General features: G+C 48.3%; 1 protein-coding gene across 1 annotated transcript; it reads right to left on the reverse strand.

Annotated features, from left to right (window-relative positions):
* Positions 1–2,319: 2,319 nt before the first annotated feature.
* Positions 2,320–3,317, reverse strand: LOC124650476. Its single transcript, XM_047189996.1, has one exon. It carries the CDS (start codon positions 3,265–3,267, stop codon positions 2,581–2,583), a length of 687 nt encoding a protein of 228 aa, XP_047045952.1. The 5' UTR covers positions 3,268–3,317; the 3' UTR covers positions 2,320–2,580.
* Positions 3,318–18,720: the final 15,403 nt, after the last annotated feature.

The following is an 18,720-nucleotide window of genomic DNA, read 5'->3' on the forward strand; positions in this document are numbered from 1 at the left end:
GAGCGTTTCTCGCTCTGTATCTCTGTCGGATCTTCCTAGATGTGGCGAGCTAGAAATCTAATGTTCTCTGTGTTTGGTGTAGCCTGATTTTGGCCTCGGCTTGACCTGATCTCAGAAGCTTAGGTCAGAATGAGTTTAGTAATGTGCATTGCCGGGCGGGAACACACTGGGTTTGGTCGAACGAATCGCAATAAGTCGGTGTCTAGTAACCTAACGCATGGGGTCTGTCTGGCCTGGTGCATGCATTCATATACAATGCACAGAACCATGACAAAAGGGAAGGGAAGCACATCATTTGCTTCTCGTCCTTGACCATTTTAAAATCAACTCTTGTGCTTAACATATTTCATTGATCAACAATAGTTTTAGGGTACAACCCAAGCCAAGCGGCTAGACAGCCAAGAGATCAAATACAAAAGCCTACTCTCGCGGTAAAATGGATCCCGAATGTTTCGTGTTAGAGATCTGCCAAAGGGAACCATTTCGCTTAATACTCGCCAATATCACATTTGGCGTAGAGGCAAAGTTTCTATAAACTCTAGCATTTCTCTCATTCCTAGCTCCCAAGCGGCAAGGAGAATCAAAGAGGAGAGGCCCTTGCGACACTGGACATCCACCCCGATGACAGCACACCACCACGACTCCACCGTGCAAAAATAACTCAATCGGGAGAGGTCAAGGTTTGCCAAACCTAGCCACTCCTTCAAGCCTTGCCGAATGCGGCGGGAGTACCTACAATTGAACATTAGGTGCGCCGAGGTCTCCCGCTCTCTCTTATAGAGTTGGGAAAGGCCGCAATTTAGCCACCCACGGTGAGCAAGAAAGTTCTCCATCCACACCCTATTTTGGAGATTAAGCCTAGCAAAAAAAAATGCATTTGGGGTGGCGGTGGGGGATATTATGGCGAACCATGCAATCTTCATGAATGATGTGCGAGCATCCTCAAATTGTGCTAAGTATGTCGTGCTCTCGCGGAGTATTTTCCGGAGGAGGAAAGCTTCCATGATATGGTGTCCTTACACCATCGGTGATGAGTTTGGATCTGTTGAATCTTGATCCAAAGGTTGTAGAAATCATTGATGTGATTAATCGATATGCCACCCGCAAGGTTCAAATTCCCAATCCAAAACTCATTTTCCTATGCACCGAGAAACTCTTTTGCTAGGAGATGCCAAAAATGGATGGAGCAATATATTTGGATTCTTATCCTCTAACCAAGGCGCATGCCAAAACTTTGGGGTCCTTCCATCCCCAATGGCAAGGTTGATAGAAGAGTAGAAGAGATTCGTGTATGTGGCATCTTTTAGCCAAGCACGCTCCGGCTCCGTCCATCCATACCAATGTAATCAAAGCCTCAAAGCTCTCGCGAACTTCTCGAGGTCCAAAATACTGAGGCCTCCCATATTCTTTGGCCGACACAAAAGATCCCACCTTGTCGGATGCTGCTCAAGTTTAAGAATAGCCTTCATAATGCCTTTTCGAGGCACCAAGGGGTGAAAGGGTAAATGGCTTGAGAGGTAGTAACAGATTTGATTAGCGTAACTCTTCCGGCGGTGGTGGCATATTTGCCTTGCCCAATTGGCAATTTCTCACCATTTTATCAACAATTAGAAATCCACACTTTGAAGGCGGTGTACCCAGAGCGGTAGACCCAAATATCGGATAGGGAAGCTAGATCTCAAAGCGGGGAAGCCATGGAGGGTGTCATCAAGGTCAATTTTGTGGCATCTTATGGGGCAACACCTTGCTTTTTTGTACATTAGTGGCAAGGCATGTGACTTGGCCGAACCCATGAAGGATGTGAGAGAAGGCTTCAATGTACTCTTTGATTGGCGCCATGAAAATTGCAGCATCTTCGGCATAGACAGAAGTATGAATATATGCATGTGGTGCGTCCTCGTGAAGATCTCCATTGGTCGTGGCCCTCTCAAGGATGGATTGCATGTGCTCAATTGCAAGGACAAAAAGAAGCGGGAAGAACGACCCCCCTGGTCGCAATTCATGGCCATGCTTGATTGGCGCCCCCCGGAACTCCATTTAGAAGCACTCTTGATGATGCGGAGCATAGAAGGGCGACATGACAATCTCTAAATCTTGGAGGGAAACCCAACCTTTGAAGCACAGCTAGGAGATAGTCCCATGGCACGAACTTAAAGGCTTATTTGATGTCAAGCTTGACGAGAAGTGCTGGAGTTTTAGATTTGTGTAGCCTTCTCGCATAATCTCTCACATACATATAGTTGTCATGTATGCTTCTTAGTTTGATGAAGACAATTTGGGCACGGGAGACAAGCGAGTTCATGAAGGACAGGGATCATCTTTGCAACAATCTTTGCCACGGCCTGAATTGAATGAGGTGTATATGACAGTAACAATATAGCTTCGATCACAATGCTAACTTGTTCGGATTAATGCTTCACAAGGTCAAAGCACCTTGGAGCAAAGCTTATACACACACTGGTGGTACCGTATGCGTAAAGAATCTACACACGCGAGAAATCAAAATTCAGAAGGAGCAGCAACCGATCGAGAGGGGAGCGACGGGCACTGTATCTTTCTTGCTCTCCAGTACTCGCGCGCTCACGCGTCCTGTCCTTGGACCGATTTCTTGCAATAGAGGATGGCGTCCCGCACGGCGGTTTCGGCGTGGCCCTGGCACCAGTACTCGGCGGCGCTGGCGTAGCTGGACGTGGACTGCCGCGCCGGGGACGCCGTCGTCGCCCCGGCGAAGGCGGCAGCCCTGGGCGTCGTCGACCGCGGCGCCAGCGCCCGCGCCGGAAGCGCTCTCACCTTCCGGCACAGCGGCGCAAGGAGCCGCATGTACCGGAGCAGTATCCGCAGCGGCGCCTTGGCGCCGCCCGCGCGCCGCGAGCTGCTGACCGCGGAGGCCGGCGTGCTCTGCGCGGAGTAGAAGGCGGCGTCGGCGTACGACGCGATGCTATTTCTCGGCTCGAACGAGGTGAGGGGTAGTCCGGCGCCGACAAGCAGCGGGGAGGAGCACTGCGCTGCGCCGGCTCGTGCCAGCTGGCCGAAGTCGAACTCTGCCGCCTCCTCCTCCTGCTCTGCCGCCGGCATGGGGGCGGACGTCCACCGCATCGAGAAGAGGTCCGCCGGGTCCATGTCGATGAAGGACGTGGAGCTGTTGAACGAACACCCGAGGCCAGCATCGGCGTCGGCGTCGACATGCTCGAAGGACGACGGCGGCGGCGCCTTGCAGGCGAGCCAGGAGCGGGAGAAGCTGTCGCTGCGAGACGGCGAGGCCTCCATGATGCAGTAAACGTTGTCCGGGGTTGGGAGATAGGCTTTGATCAGTGTGCCGTGTGCGTGTGAACAGAAGAGGAGAGCGCGGGAAGTGAGTGGCGCGAAGAGGAAGATAATATAGAGGTGGGCGAGGCGGGTGTGCAGGAGTATGTGTGTGCGCGCGCGTCAGTGAGAACAGAACAAACGAGTTGACGTCTCTGAAGGCGTCTGGTGCCATGTCTCCTTCCTCTTTTGCTCCATAGCGAAGACATAAAAGGCCTCCCAATTCTAAATCATGTATTCCCTCCATTTTGTCGCTAATTTTGATGATCTAGATATGAAGGAGTACTTCTTTTTCCACTATCCCAGGTAACCGATTCTGCTCTATTTGTCGTTGCAATTTTTCATGTGAAATATGCTCGAAAATTATGCACCAAACTATGATGCATAGTCCAAAAGGAAAGCCATTGCATTGTCCAAAAAATACATACCCAACTGTGAAGTGTGTCATATACAAGATGTTCTATATATACATGGCCAAACATAATCATATTCACAGACCAATTTATCCTAAATGTTACTAGATGTGGATGTTATGTACGTAGTACTATTCTGTGCTGATACCTGCAACCACCAATGAAAGCAGTAGCGATATATTTTTCCATGCAACATTCCTATAGCCGCTATTCCAAAAAACAACGGAACAACGATCCATACGAGCAAAACAAAAGAAAACCCTGACATTAGTCATATTGCACCTTGCAGTGAAAAAGAAAAAACAGAACATAAAACATCGACCATCTCCTCTTTTAGCAAATGGCAAAATATTATACTAGCAAGCAAAGTCCCAAACCTGTCAAATACTTGCTCATCCATGCACTAGCAATAATACGGGATTAGTTCGGTGGGTGAGGTGATCAGGACAAAAGAGTGTTCCCGCAGACAGCATCTCCCCATTATGTCCCATATGCAATCGAGCTTAGTTCCAGAATCCAGATGGAACAATGCTCAATGTTTTCAGATCATAAATCTAGCATGTTATACTATACAAACACTTAGTGCTATCTACTACTACTAACAATCTGGAGGAAATAATCTATGGTTCTGAGCAAGCATGACACAAACCAGCCAACCAACCAAGTTACAAGAGCCATTGGTCTTCACATGCGAATTCTCCTATGGATTCTCCTTGTGTCGCCTCAGTTGAGTCTGGCAAGCAATATTCAAATCACGGAGCACGACCTGTGTAAGCTGACCGGGGAAACAAGCACAGATTCTGAAGGAAAATTTTCAATGGTGTTCCATGAACCTGGTCTTGAGCAGAACAAAGTTCAACCCCTTTAAATGATGCTGGGCAATGGTCTGCGCAATCATCTACTGGTGTACGGTCTACCAAATTTTTTATATAAGTGGTGAGTTCAGTTGGTGAAACAAACATCGAACATCACAAACATCACATGGCAAATCCAGCATAGTGCTCAAGCTTATTCGTGAGGGACTAAAAGGTGTGGAAGGTGCCCTGAATGGAACCAAGCCAGCCTAAACGCAGCTTGGTGAATAACGTACATTGGCGCCTAAATAAATGAAAGAAAATTATGTGCGTCACACTACAAATGGAATAAGCTGGAGATGTTCATGATTAAAGAAAACACTGTTTTCTTTGATGCTTTGTTTCTGCTTCAGGTTGGAACAAGTGTGAATTCTTTGTCCGCTCAGAAATCATTGTCCATTTTGTGGGAATTTGCCAGCGGATGATGTAATAAGACTTAAGAGCTCCCAGCTTTCTTAAAATATCAGATTATACTCTTTTAGGTAATGCCTGAAACTCTTACTGTTTCCTAGCCATTCAAGTTGATGACTTTATTAGTTTACTGAAGAGTAACAAACGAACGATGTTGTTGTTTACGACAGGCATCCCAGTTGGCAAAGACAATGCTACAGCAATTTCAAGGACTGGTTGAAACTAAAACCTGAGCGGAAAAGCAGAGTCTCGAAATGGAAAAGGTATTGACTACACTTATGTGAACCAAGCCATAGCCTGGTGGCAGTGAGCTGCTGATAGAGTCCGCCCGAGTTTAAGTGTCCGTACTCGCATTCTCGGTGTTGTGCATATAATTACCGCTATCAATACACAGCGCTGCTGGGTTTTTTCCCCAGTACGGCCAATCATTTTTTCTACTGATTACAATTATAGCATGTAATACAATATAAGTACTCCATTTCTCATAGTTTATTAGGCGTGCGCGTACCCCTAGGTCGGAAATTTGATCAAGTTACATTAGTTATATGTTATAAGAAAAGACATTAGTTATATGTTATAAAAATTATATCATTAAAAAGTTTAGATGGTATGTTTTCTAATGATATAATTTTCGTATTATATAATTTAAATTATATAGGTCACATTGGCGACCTAGGAATACGAAAAAAACTAGTAAACTTAGACGGAGGGAGTATCTCCTATGTAATTATTTGATAGGAAAACAGGGTCTCCATCTTTGATTTCTATACCGACGGTCCTAGGCAATGGCATCTCTGCAAACCTTGAGAATTACTTCTCTACGAACAAAAGAAGAATCCGCGAATAATTCATTGATGATGCCATTATGTGCTCTAGCATAATAAACATGGCACAAGATGTGAGACTTGCAGCATCCAGCAGCTACCTACATTTTTTCGATAAAGGGAATATTTTAATATCAAAAGATATCAATTACACTCTAATGGCCTCTAATGACAGTACGGATGCACACAGCCAAAAAAAAAACTAAGAAACAAAAGTCCCGCTATAGCATCCTAGGCTTAGCAACAACAATACAACCACCACCAAGACAACACCTGAAATACAGAATCTCCACAAAGGACGCCTCCAAGAAGGAAACGGTGCACCAGCGCCGTCGTCGCCCGACCAAAGATCTTAGGTTTTCACCCTGAAGATAGTCCCCGCTCTCAAAACAATGCCTCCAACAAGATCATTGCCATGCACAACCAGTTAAAGCCAGACCTTGGGTTATCACCCTGAAAGGTAGGACTCTGAACTTCACCTGTGTTGCCGCCCCCACTTTTATACAACTGATGTGAAGCCCGGGACACCAAGCAAGTCCCTCAACAACGCGGAGACTTGAACCTCCCTTAGCTAGTCCTCCGCTCCGGCCTCATGTTATTCCCTTCATCTGACTGCATCGCGTACCAAAATGTCTCTTGATGCCAACACAGACCAGAGCTTCCCGCCGCTCCCTCCAGAACCAATCTGCCGGAATAAAAGCATGGGTGCGCACGACCGAATACCACCGATCCAGCAAACTCCAGGCAAAAAAGCATTGTTACACTCGCCGGTGGCGCCTTCCGTAAGTGAACACTCCTGCCAGAATGAGAAGAGCAAACCTCAGGTAAGTCTTCATCTTCGCCCAAGAGAGACCCTAGGACTGCGACCTTTTATCCCCCCCCCCCCCCCACGCCGGCGACCATCTCAGGCTGGCCACAACTGCAACTACCTACATGAATTATGTGGGCAATGAAAAAAAAATGCTAGCTAAGTTTTGGAGACATGAATGACTAGTTGACTACTGACGCTGTTTTGTCACTGATTTCCAGATCTTATTCCAATATTTAATAATTACACAGAAACTACTCCCTTCATCCATAAAAAGATGTTGATTTATCTAAATTTAGATATATCTATACATTAAACAGTATCTACATATATTTAACTTTACAAAAATCTAAGACATTATTTTATGGCCAGAGGGAGTATATATGAATCATGTCGGTCGGGCAGCCATATATGACAGGTTCTGGACTAGTTGCCGTACTTTTCGAACAATAGAGTACAGTTTGTCCCCACAAATCCTAGCTTTCCAGGAGCATAGATTTGCAGAACCTTTGCTCAAAGTGCCTTGCATCTTCAGAAATATGATCCTGGAGAATTCACATCCATGATTACTACAAGCACACCAGTTGTCTTGGACAATTTAAGAAATACCATGGAAACTGTGATGAAACCTGATCAGAATGACAGTAGTCTCGAAATGGAGAAAATGTATACGGTTTTTTTTCGCGGGCACGCGGAAAGCGTGCCATATCTTTATAGAAGGGAGCAACAAAATTATAAGAAACCAAAGGGGGATGCGAAGATCTGCCCTCGGTCAACCCACACACACACCCAACGAAAACCTAAAGGTCTACTCTCGCAACATGACTCTCCACTCCCCTCCCCTCGCGGCCCACCAAAGGCCAAACTCCTCTAGGAATAAGTCTATGATCTGCGCTGTGGACAACTGTCTCTCTAAGTTTCCAAACACACGGGCATTCCTTTGCTTCCGTAGCGTCCAAGCAATGAGCAGGACGAACGTGTCAAAACCTCTCATGTCCTCCCTCCGCAGCCTCTTCCTCGCCTCCGTCCATCATATCTCTAGGTTCGTATTCTCCTGCGGCTCCTGTAGCTGCAACCCCAGCCTTCTCAAACAGCCAAACCAGACCATCTTGGCATAAGGGCACTGCGAGAGGACATGATCAACATTATCCTCTTCCTGAAGGCAAGTGGCGCAGGGTCTGGGCGATCCTGTAGGCCATGCCTAGCTCTCCTGTCCGACGTCCATAACCTGCGTCTTATCGCCAACCTGCCGAAGATTTTGCACTTTAGGGGTGCAAATGATCCCCATATCGGCTTGGCCATACTCCATGTGACCCTCCCTTGGCAGAGCATGTTGTAGGTCGCACTAGCAGTATGCAGGCTAGACGCCGACCCTTTCCAAGTGATCCGATCCGGCCTGTTGCCATCGCTAGATACTCTCTCCAAATGCTCCCAAAGCAGGGTGCATTGCATCCACCCATCAGTGGATAGCTCTCCAGACACATCAGAGAGCCAAGAATCCTCATGCAAGGCATCACTCACCTTCCTTGCGTTCCTCCTCCTCGTTGGGACCAAAGCCGCCACCTCTGGGCGATCTCCAAGTTTCTCCCATTGATCCATCTACCTCTCCAAAAGAGATTACTCTCGCCATCTCCTACAGTAAACTTCGCCAAGCTCTAGAACACTTCATTGGCTTTCGAGTAATTGATAGCGGGCAGCCCTTGACATGGCCTCGATGGATCCGTGCGCCTCAACCAGCACCACCTCACTCTGAGAGCCAATCCCTGCAAACGCAAGTCCTTCACTCCAAGACCTCCAAACTGAGTCGGTCTGCATATAGTGTCCCACGCCACCAGACATTGGCCTCCATTGACCTCCTTTTTTCCCGCCCAAAAGAAGGCTCTCATCCATTTGACCAACTCCTCAAGCACCCAGGATGGCGCCTCTTCAACCATCAGTTGGTGTATAGGTCGTGCACTTATGACCGATTTGATGAGTATAAGCCTCCCCGATTTCTAGATCATTCCTCTTTGCAAAGCTGGAACACAGTGTATGACTTGGTCAATCAACGGCCGCCACTCCGCTTTTGTCAGGGGCCTCAGCGCAAGTTGCATGCCAAGGTATTTGATGGGAAAACCCACAACCTCACATCCCAGCGTCTCTGCAACTCTCTCGGCATCCCCATCATGTTCTCTAATGAGCATGGCGGAGGTCTTCCTATAGTTTACACACAACCCTGAGGCCTCTCCAAACACCTGTAGAATGGCCTTGACCGCTTCCAACTCTATGCTCAACGGTTTGCAGAAAATTACCACATCATCAGCGTAAACCGAGATTCTCAGTAGCTCTGTGATCCCTGCTAGGCTGGAGAATAGTTGTCTCTCCACAGCCTTTTTAACTGCCGCAGTCAGCACCTCCATAGACGCCACAAAAAGCATAGGTGATGTGGGATCAACCTTGCCTAAGACCTCTCACATGGACAATTCTCCCTCCCGGCACTCCGTTTACCAACACTCTAGTGTTTGCCGTGTTAAGCAACAAGGAGACCCATTTTAGAAACCTCTCTCCAAAACCCATGCGCCGTAGCACCTCAAAGAGAAAGCTCCAAGATATCGAGTCGAAAGCCCTAGTGAGATCCAGTTTGAGTAACACTCCCAACTGCCTTTGTTGATTGATCTTCCTTGCCACTTGTCTTACTAGGATGAAGTTGTCATGTAGGGACCATCCTCTCACAAACGGCAACTGGTTAGTGCTCACAACATCTCCCAACCTCTTCCTGAGCCAGTTGGCCATAATCCTGGAGAACAGTTTTGCAAAGCTATGCACCAAGCTAATGGGGCGATAGTCCTTGACCTCGGTGGCATCCGGTTTCTTGGGGATCAATGTGATCAAAGCTCTATTTAGTCGGGCAAAGCCACGACCATCCCCCACGCTGAGTTTAAACAGCCCAGCTAAGATGTCCCTCTTGATAACCGGCCATGCTCTCTGGTAGAAGCCTCCTATAAACCCATCCGGACCAGGCGCCCGGTCCGGGTGCAGGTCCTTGACCACCCCCATATCTCCTCTTCAGTGAACATGTCCTCCAGGTCCTGTAAATATGCCGTGGGGATCTCAAGCTCCTCCAGATTGATAGAGTGCTCTCTGGGCATTACCCGCCCCAGCAGCTGAGAATATGCCGCTGTGAAAGCTTCCACTTTCCGCTCCTGATCCGTCACCATCTCCTCTCCGATTTTTACCGTGGCAAAGTGGTTTTTCACTTTTCTTCCATTGGCAACTGCATGGAAAAGCGTCGTGTTGTCATCTCCCTCTCTCAACCAGCGGATCCTCGATCTTTGTCTCGCCATTGTTCGCTCTAGCGAAGCAAGCCCCAACACAGACTGCTTGAGCATTCTCCTTAGCCAAATCTCCATGGGGGTCAAAGTGCGCCTCTCATGGGCCACATCTAGGCGTAGGATCATGGTGTTGGCAATCGCAATGTTCAACTTCACATTCCCCACTCTCTTTTGCCCCCAAGATTGCAAGTGCTCGGCAGCATTCCTGAAGAGCGTGTCCAACCTCCAGATCTCCATGGGGGTCAAAGTGCGCCTCTCCTGGGCCACATCTAGGCGTAGGATCAGGGTGTTGACAATCGCAATGTTCAACTTCACATTCCCCACTCTCTTTTGCCCCCAAGATTGCAGGTGCTCGACAGCATTCCTGAAGAGCGTGTCCAACCTACGGAAGGGGTCTACAATAGCACAAACCCAAGCCTCCTTAACCGCCTCATCAAACTCCTCCAGCTTAAGACAAAAACTCTCAAACTTGAACCTCCTCTTAGGCCTAAACACCGCATTAAGGGCCAAGTGTAACGGTGCAATGTATACGTTTAAACTTCTAGCATATACTGATATAAGGTATCTCCAGTGTGATGATTAAATAGGAAGACGGGGTGATACTGTGATACTCTCAGTCTTTGATTTCTATACTAACGGCCATGTCAATGACATCTTTGCAAACTTTGAAAAGTAGAACAAGAGAAGAAACCGAAAAAAACGAATAATTGAATGGTGATGCCATTTTGTGCTCTAGCATAATAAATATGCCACAAGATGCGAGATTCGGAGTACACAACATCCAACAGCTATCTACATGACTTCATGGTAGGCAATGCAAAAAATCACAGCTAAGGTTTGGAGACATGAATGGCTAATTATGCTGGTTTGTCATTGATTACAGACCCCTACTCCAAACTTCAGCAGAAAATTACACAGAACTATATATATGAACTATCCTGACTACCGACCAGTCAAACTGTTGGGTATTCATCAGAAGAAGAAAAAAACAAAAGGTTTGTAAGACTACTATTGTGTATTTGTCATAACTGTGTTTCAAGATACAGCTTGCTTCAGATCTTCCCCCATAGTCGGGATTTTATTACTAAAACCGAAGACCCACCAGTTGAGTTGATCCGCCTATTATTTCTTCGACAGAAAAGCATGCTATTGGAAAGGTCGCCTTTTTTTTAAGTAGCCAATAAACCATGTGTTCGTTACTTGAGATGTATTTTTTTTGTTCTGAGAAATGTAGACCTGAGGCCTGGGTTGATTGGGAACTTGCTGCTTGCTCAGAAAGTTGTATTGCACATATTAAAATAAAAACAGTATAGCAAAAAAAACACATTAATGAAATATCATCCTTTCACCATATACCTGGTCAACAAATTAAACTAGTATGTAAATTCAAGAACAGTTTCCATGTCCTGTGATCACATATTTTACCAAATCTAAATCTCATTTAGTCCCATCATGTCACAGGCCAGCTGGCTGCCATGAATTATGAAAACCCAGTGTTGTTAGGGCATCTCCAATCGAGCGACCCAAACGGACGCGTTGGGCCGTCCGTTTTTGGCCGTTTGGGTGGCCGAGCGGACGCGCGGACGGAGCCCCGCGTCCGCGCGTCCGTTTGGGTCGCGCGCTGCGCCCAACGCATCAGATTTGGGTCGCGGCGCCGTATGGTAGGTTTTTGCTTGTAAATTCACTATAAAACGCAAAATAATTATAGAAAATATATAAAATAGTTCAAATTCTCAAAATTTATTACACATTACATTGTCCACGTAATCAAGGATAAAGTATTATTGAAATAAAATGAAAAAAACGATACAAATGCTCTAGGCTTCCGGATTTCCTTCATCATTGTTGTTTGCAACATTGTTGCCTACATGCTGCCACATGTGCTCGATCAAATCAGCCTGAAGCTGGTTGTGTACAGCTAGATCTCGAATTTCATGGTGCGCATGAAGAATGTCCTGAAATGATGCCGGACCACCTTGAGGAGTAACCAACTCTCCTGGCCATCCCACTCATTATCAAAGAGTGAATCATCCCGCTCTACCTCAACAATCATGTTATGCATGATTACACAAGCGGTCATCACCTCCCACAGAGTTTGCACATCCCAGGCTCTGGCAGGGTGCCTGACGATAGCCCAACGAGCTTGGAGGATGCCAAACGCCCGCTAGACATCTTTCCGAGCTGCCTCTTGCTCTTTGGCAAACCTTGCCTCCTGCTCTGAGTTGGGTTTTCGGATTGTCTTCACGAGTGTAGCCCAAGGTGGATAGATACCATCAGCAAGGTAGTACCCCTTGGTGTAGTGGTGGCCATTGATCTCAAAATCCACATCAGGGGACTGGCCGTACGCTAGCCTATCAAACACCGGAGAGCGCTGCAGCACATTGATGTCATTGTGCGAGCCAGCCATTCCGAAGAATGAGTGCCAAATCCATGTGTCATGTGAAGCAACAGCTTCAAGAATGATTGTGCACCCCTCAGAATGGCCGCTGTATGCCCCTGCCAACCAAAGGGGCAGTTCTTCCACTCCCAGTGCATGCAGTCTATGCTGCCAAGCATCCCAGGAAACCCCTGGAAGCATTGACAACAGACGAGCTGTGTCCTCTGCATTAGGTTGCCGGAGGTATTGTTCTCCGAACGAACCGATCACTGCTCAGCAGAACCTGTACATCGCTTCCAAGCCGGTTGACTCACTCATGCGCGTGTACTCATCTACGAAATCACCAGCAACACTATATGCGAGCATCCTAATCGCTGCCGTGCATTTCTGGTAAGAAGAGAGGCCTACCTTGCCAATTGCATCCACTTTCGCGCAGAAGTAGTCGTCGTAGCGCTTGACGCCATCCATTATCCGGCGGAATAACGGTCTGGACATCCGAAAACGACGACGAAACAAGGCCGGCGTGAATAATGGGTTGGGTTGGAAGTAGTCGTTGAAGAGCTGGTCGTGGCCACGTTCTCTTTTGCGGTCCAAGGCGGCCTCGCGCCCCGGCAAGGACCCCTGGTACACGGGGATCTTCGAGACGATGTGCTCGTGGATGATCAGGGAAGCCTCCGTGAAAAATTCATCGTTGGACTCCTCGTCTGACGACGTGTCGATGAAGTTCTTGAAGAAGTACTCGTCGTCGCTGTCCACCATGATCTGAAAAGGGACACATTTTAGATCGCCCGTTTCATCGAACACCTCGCAGGCGGAGGCCATCCAATGCTTCCATAGGGACCTGCAGGCCATGGCCGTCTCGGCCGACTTGCGGTCTGGAAACACGGTGCAGCAGAGCTCACCTCCGGCGGAAACGGCGCAACTGCGAACGGCGGGAGGTTTCGCGACAGTGAGAGGACAATAGCGCCGACGACGGCGTCCTCCGACTCTGCTACGACGCGGCGAAAGCAGCGCGGGGCCGCGACCTATGCTTCCGCCCGCTTGCCGGCGTCTCGACGATGGTGGCCGGCGTCGACGCCACTCCCAAATCGCCGGTACGTGGGTGGCGGCGGAGCGGCGGGAGATGTGTGCGAGGGGATTGTGTTTTGGGAGACAGACAGGCGGGCCAGGGGCGGACAAGGGAAGGACGCGAGCGACCAGCCTTCGGCATCCGCGGCCACGCAAACTCGTCTCAGATTTGGGCCGGGTTTGGGTCGTCCCGAACGCCGCGGCCATCCATTTTAGGGATGGGTCCGCGCGCTGGGCCGCGTTTTTGTCCGTTTCGACCCATCCGAACGCGCGGACGCGGGATGGGTCGCTCGGTTGGAGATGCCCTTAGCTCTCACTACAAGTAACCAATCTAGCTTGTGAGAATAGCAGATATGCTCATAATCATTCATTCTTCAGCACTAGCTTTCAGGTGATGTAAAATTTCCAAGATTCACTAGATAGTTAAGAAGATTGACCGCAAGTCATAATCAGCTTGATAATTTTTTTTTCCGTAACTAATATTGTGGTTGCAAGAAACAGTTACAAGATTATTGATCTGTCAAAAAAAAATCATAAAACTAGGCGCAGCAACATTGATCTTGCTTGCAGTAGGAATTAGCAGAAGGCTTGCCGCTGACACTACATACGGTTCCGCAACGGGCTTCACAGGTTTCCAGATGGAAGCATGTTGCAGGATTCACGCCTGCATCAACTGCGAGGTCAACCGGCGATTTATCTACAAACCAACACAAGTTGATCAATTAACTAGCACACATAATATACAAGAAGCCTGATGTATGTAGAAAATTAGTGCTATTTTTTTGCAACGATAAAATTAAAAACAGATGGAAATAACTTGATTGCTAGGATTACAAAGTTTGAGGAAATATGAACAATATAGCGAGTGTTATTACTTGTATCTGCGTAGACAAAAGGTGATGACATCATGATAGATATGACCATAAGAGCCAGGAGAACAGCGCCCATACTTGTCGCTTTGATCTTGAGCGCCATGATGATGAGGAGATCACTTGTGTTTGGGTTTTTGTTGTGCGTTTAGGGTTGCAATGAGATCAGCCCTTTACGGCTGTTTATATAGAGGAGCAAAATCAAATAAATGGCATTAAATCAATGTACGTAGTAATCAGTAGATAAACTGCTAAATATAAGATCTATAACTGTCCTCATTTCGTGGCTAGAATTAATGTGTTAATGGATGCACGTACTAATTAGAAGATACACTCCTAAACAAGACCCATAACGTTCCTTATTTCTACAGGAGCTCGTTTTGTACATAGTAGGTCTAGGTGTTGGTCCTGTATGTCGTCTTGGAGTAGAGCTCTAGATCTCTCCGGCCAGATCTGGGGCGCCTTGTGGCTCGTTCTGACCGCCGGCGTGCACTGTGATGTGCTATCGTTGGTGGGAAGGATGGCTGCGAGCATCTCCGTCAATAAAGGTTGACCGCCGAGCTATTCCATCATGTTGCATCAGCGCAGCACAGGGTGGTCGATGTGGTGCTTAGGTGGGAGGAGGAAGATGAGCTCCGCAGATCGAGCTCCTTCTTCAAGCGCTTCTGTTCCCCTCTCTATGCTCTGTAATTTTGCTCCCTTCTCTTGGCCGGCCTTGGAGGTGAGGGAAAGGTTGGGAGCAGATTTGTTCAGGAATGCGGTGGGGGATTGATTGGGGAGCTTATGGAATCTGTGCTCCCTGGGGCAATTTCTCAGCGGCGGCTTCTTTCGGCTGCAGCTATCTCCGGTCAGAGGGCTGGCCTCGCCTCTCTCGGCAGCAGCTGCTGCACGAGTCTTCTCTTCCATCTGTGGAAGATTTCTTCGCACACTGGTGTGGCCTCACCCGCTTGTGCTCTCCCAAGTGGCCGAGTCCCCGGTGAGAGCAGGCGTGGCCGTCGCTGGAGTTGCTTCGTCGTCGGCGAGCTTGGATCCGATCACTTTTCCAGCGATTTTATTAGGGTGTTTTCTGCAAAGTTTATGGACTATGCTGTAATTTTCTTTTTCTGTAAGGTTCTTGATGTAACTTTACACCCACCGACGAAGTAATACAGGTTCCAGGTCCTTCGGAACTTTTATGTTCAAAAAAACAAAGAATTCGGTTGGCCGGCGGACTGCCCGTTCGGTCAGCTAGTGGCCGGTCAGGGACTCAGGGTATAAGAGCATCTCCAACAGACGCGCTATATAGGACGCGCGGCATAAAAACGTCCGATATAGCGCGCGCGGGAGAGAATGTCCCGCTCCAGCAGGCGCGGTAAAGACGCTGAAATTTTTTTAGGGCGCGCGGTGTTTTGCACAAAACAGAGCGGCATATCTGGCGCGTCGGCTACAGCGCGCGGCAACGCTCGTCCAAGCGCGAAAAAGCCAACGGCTGGAAATTTCCTCTCCCCGCGCCCGCGCCCTCATTTCCCCACCTACCGCCGGCGCGAAATCCAGCCGCCGCCGGTCGACTCCGCCGCCGGCCCCGCTTCCGCGCGCCACCGCGTCGTAGATCCGCGTCGCCCACGCCTCCTCCTGGCAGCGGCGGCCGCTCCGCCGCACTGTGTCGCTCGCGCCGCCGCCAGCGACGAGTTGCAGTCGGCGCTCCTTCTCCGCGGCCCCCTTCGCGCCGCCGTCGTGTTCTCCTCCGCGCAGGCGTCGACATGTCGTCCTCGTCGTCCTCGAGCTTGCTAGCAACATGGCGCGCCCATGGTGCTCGCCCATTTACTCGCAAGGTATGACCCTCCGCCGGCCGGCCTCTATTACTCGCCAATTAGCTACAATAGTTCATAGTGAAGTAATTTCATACATATGTTTGTAGAGTTCATCATATGATTCATCGGCTGACGAGTTCGACCAAGAAGAAGAGTAGAACATATCGATACTATTAGCATACCGCGCCGTTAAGAGGCCAAAATTTGGTGGATCGGTGTTCGGTAGACAGAAGTTGTGGAGAGAAAGGATTGAAGGGCATGAGAAGTTGATGTGGCCGTATTTCAATGAGAATCCGATTTTTCCCGAAAGCTATTTTCGGCGGCGTTTCCGGATGAGTCTCAACTTGTTCAAGCACATTGCAACGGAGGTCACCAAATATGATCGCTTCTTTGAGCAAAGGAGGAATGCCGCCGGAGAACTTGGTCATAGCACATATCAAGCAGTGACCGCCGCCTTGCATATGTTGGCATATGGTATACCGGCGGATCTTATTGATGATCATTTGGCCATGGGAGAGAGCACTTCTATCTTGTGTGTGAAGCGCTTTGTCGTTGCAATTGTCAATGTCTTTGGCCCCACATACTTGAGAGCCCCCAATGCTCAAGACACGGCAAGGCTTTTGGAGATCAACGCCAACCGGGGGTTTCCCGGTATGCTTGGTTCCATTGATTGTATGCATTGGAGTTGGAAGAATTGTCCAGCGGCATGGCATGGACAATTCAAAGGCTACAAGAAGGATGCCACCATAGTACTTGAAGCGGTGGCCGACTAAGAGACTTGGATATGGCATGCTTTCTTTGGCATGCCCGGATCTTGCAATGACATCAATGTTCTTCAACGGTCACCACTAATGACAAGACTTGTGATACGTCCAAAACGTATCTACTTTCCCGAACACTTTTGCTATTGTTTTGCCTCTAATTTGTGTATTTTGGATACAACTAACATGGACTAACGCTGTTTTCAGCAGAACTGCTCTGGTGTCTCGTTTTTGTGCATAAATCCAACTTTCGGGAAAATCCTCGGAATTTATGCGAGAAGGCCCTATTTTACCGTAATATCGACGGAGCCGGAAGGGCAAGAGAGGTGGAGGCCCGAGGGCCCCACACCATAAGGCGGCGCGGCCTAGGGGGCCCGCGCGGCCCTATGGTGTGGCCCCTCGGCTGGCCTCCGACGCCCCCTTCGGACTACTTATCGGGTTCGACCTAAAAACGCACGGGGAGAAGTCGAAGTCGCCAGAAACCCTCCAGAGAACCGCCACATCGCGAAACTCCGTCGCGGGAGCCAGAAGTCTCCGTTCTGGCACTCCGCCGGGACGGGGAATTGGAGGAGATCTTCACCGCCATCACCGCCAACTCCTCTCCATCGACCAGCCATGTTTCCCCCATCCATGTGTGAGTAATTCCCCCGCTGTAGGCTGAAGGGGATGGTAGGGATTGGATGAGATTGGTCATGTAATAGTCATAAGATTGTTAGGGCATAGTGCCTAGTATCCGTAGATGTCACTTTTATGATATTGTTGCAACTTGTTATGCTTAATGCTTGTCACTAGGGCCCGAGTGCCATGATCTCAGATCTGAACATGTTATTGATTCATGAAGATATTCGTTGTTTATGATCTTACCTGCAAGTTGTATACACATGTCGCTGTCCGGAACCAATGGCCCCGAAGTGACAGAAATCGGGACAACCGGAGGGGATGGTAGTGATGTGAGGATAACATGTGTTCACGGAGTGTTAATGCTTTGCTCCGGTACTCTATTAAAAGGAGTACCTTAATATCCGATAGTTTCCCTAGAGGCCCGGCTGCCACCGGCTGGTAGGACAAAAGATGTTGTGCAAGTTTCTCATTGCGAGCACGTACGACTAAATATGGAACACATGCCTATTGATTGATTAGTACTTGGATACCGTTTTATTATTATCCGCAAATGCCCTCGCTTTGATTGTTACATGAGTTTCTCTCATCCATGCAACGCCCGTTAATCCGCCCATGTGCCTACAGTATTTTAATCCTGCTGTTTACTATAATCACTACTGCTGTCTTTATTTCACCGCTGCTGTTATTTTACTATTCCTACTGCTATAAAACTGTTACTACTGATAAACTCTTGCGAGCAAGTCTGTTTCCAGGTGCAGCTGAATTGACAACTCCGCTGTTAAGGCTTACAAGTATTCTTTGTCTCCCCTTGTGTCAAATCAATAAATTGGGTAATACTTCCCTCGAAGACTGTTGCGATCCCCTATACTTGTGGGTTATTGATACGTCTCCAACGTATCGATAATTTCTTATGTTCCATGCTACTTTATTGATGATACCTACATGTTTTATGCACATTATATGTCATATTTATGCATTTTCTGGAACTAACCTATTAACAAGATGCCGAAGAGCCAGTTGCTGTTTTCTGCTGTTTTTGCGAACGAGTGGGGCTTCGGTATATCGAATGACAAGTGGGGCCATGACGCTGATACAAGGGGGCAATACACGGGTAGGATTAGATTTTTAAACGGAGCTCTACAGCGATGGCACGGAGGAGGTTGCATGCGGGGTGCCTAGATGAGATCGGCGTCCACAAAGAACTGCATGAGGCGAGACTAGACGCATTAGATAGATATGAACTAGACGCGTTTAACCATGCAAAGAAGAGAAGAAATGGTCGACGACATCGACGACTACCTCAAAACTTT

The sequence above is a fragment of the Lolium rigidum genome, chromosome 4 (assembly GCF_022539505.1).
Source record: "Lolium rigidum isolate FL_2022 chromosome 4, APGP_CSIRO_Lrig_0.1, whole genome shotgun sequence".
Taxonomy (NCBI): Eukaryota; Viridiplantae; Streptophyta; class Magnoliopsida; order Poales; family Poaceae; genus Lolium; species Lolium rigidum.

What these genes read in the sequence shown, in the direction of transcription:
- LOC124650476 (XM_047189996.1), bottom strand. Translation starts at nt 3,267, where the DNA reads ATGGAGGCCTCGCCGTCTCGCAGCGACAGCTTCTCCCGCTCCTGGCTC.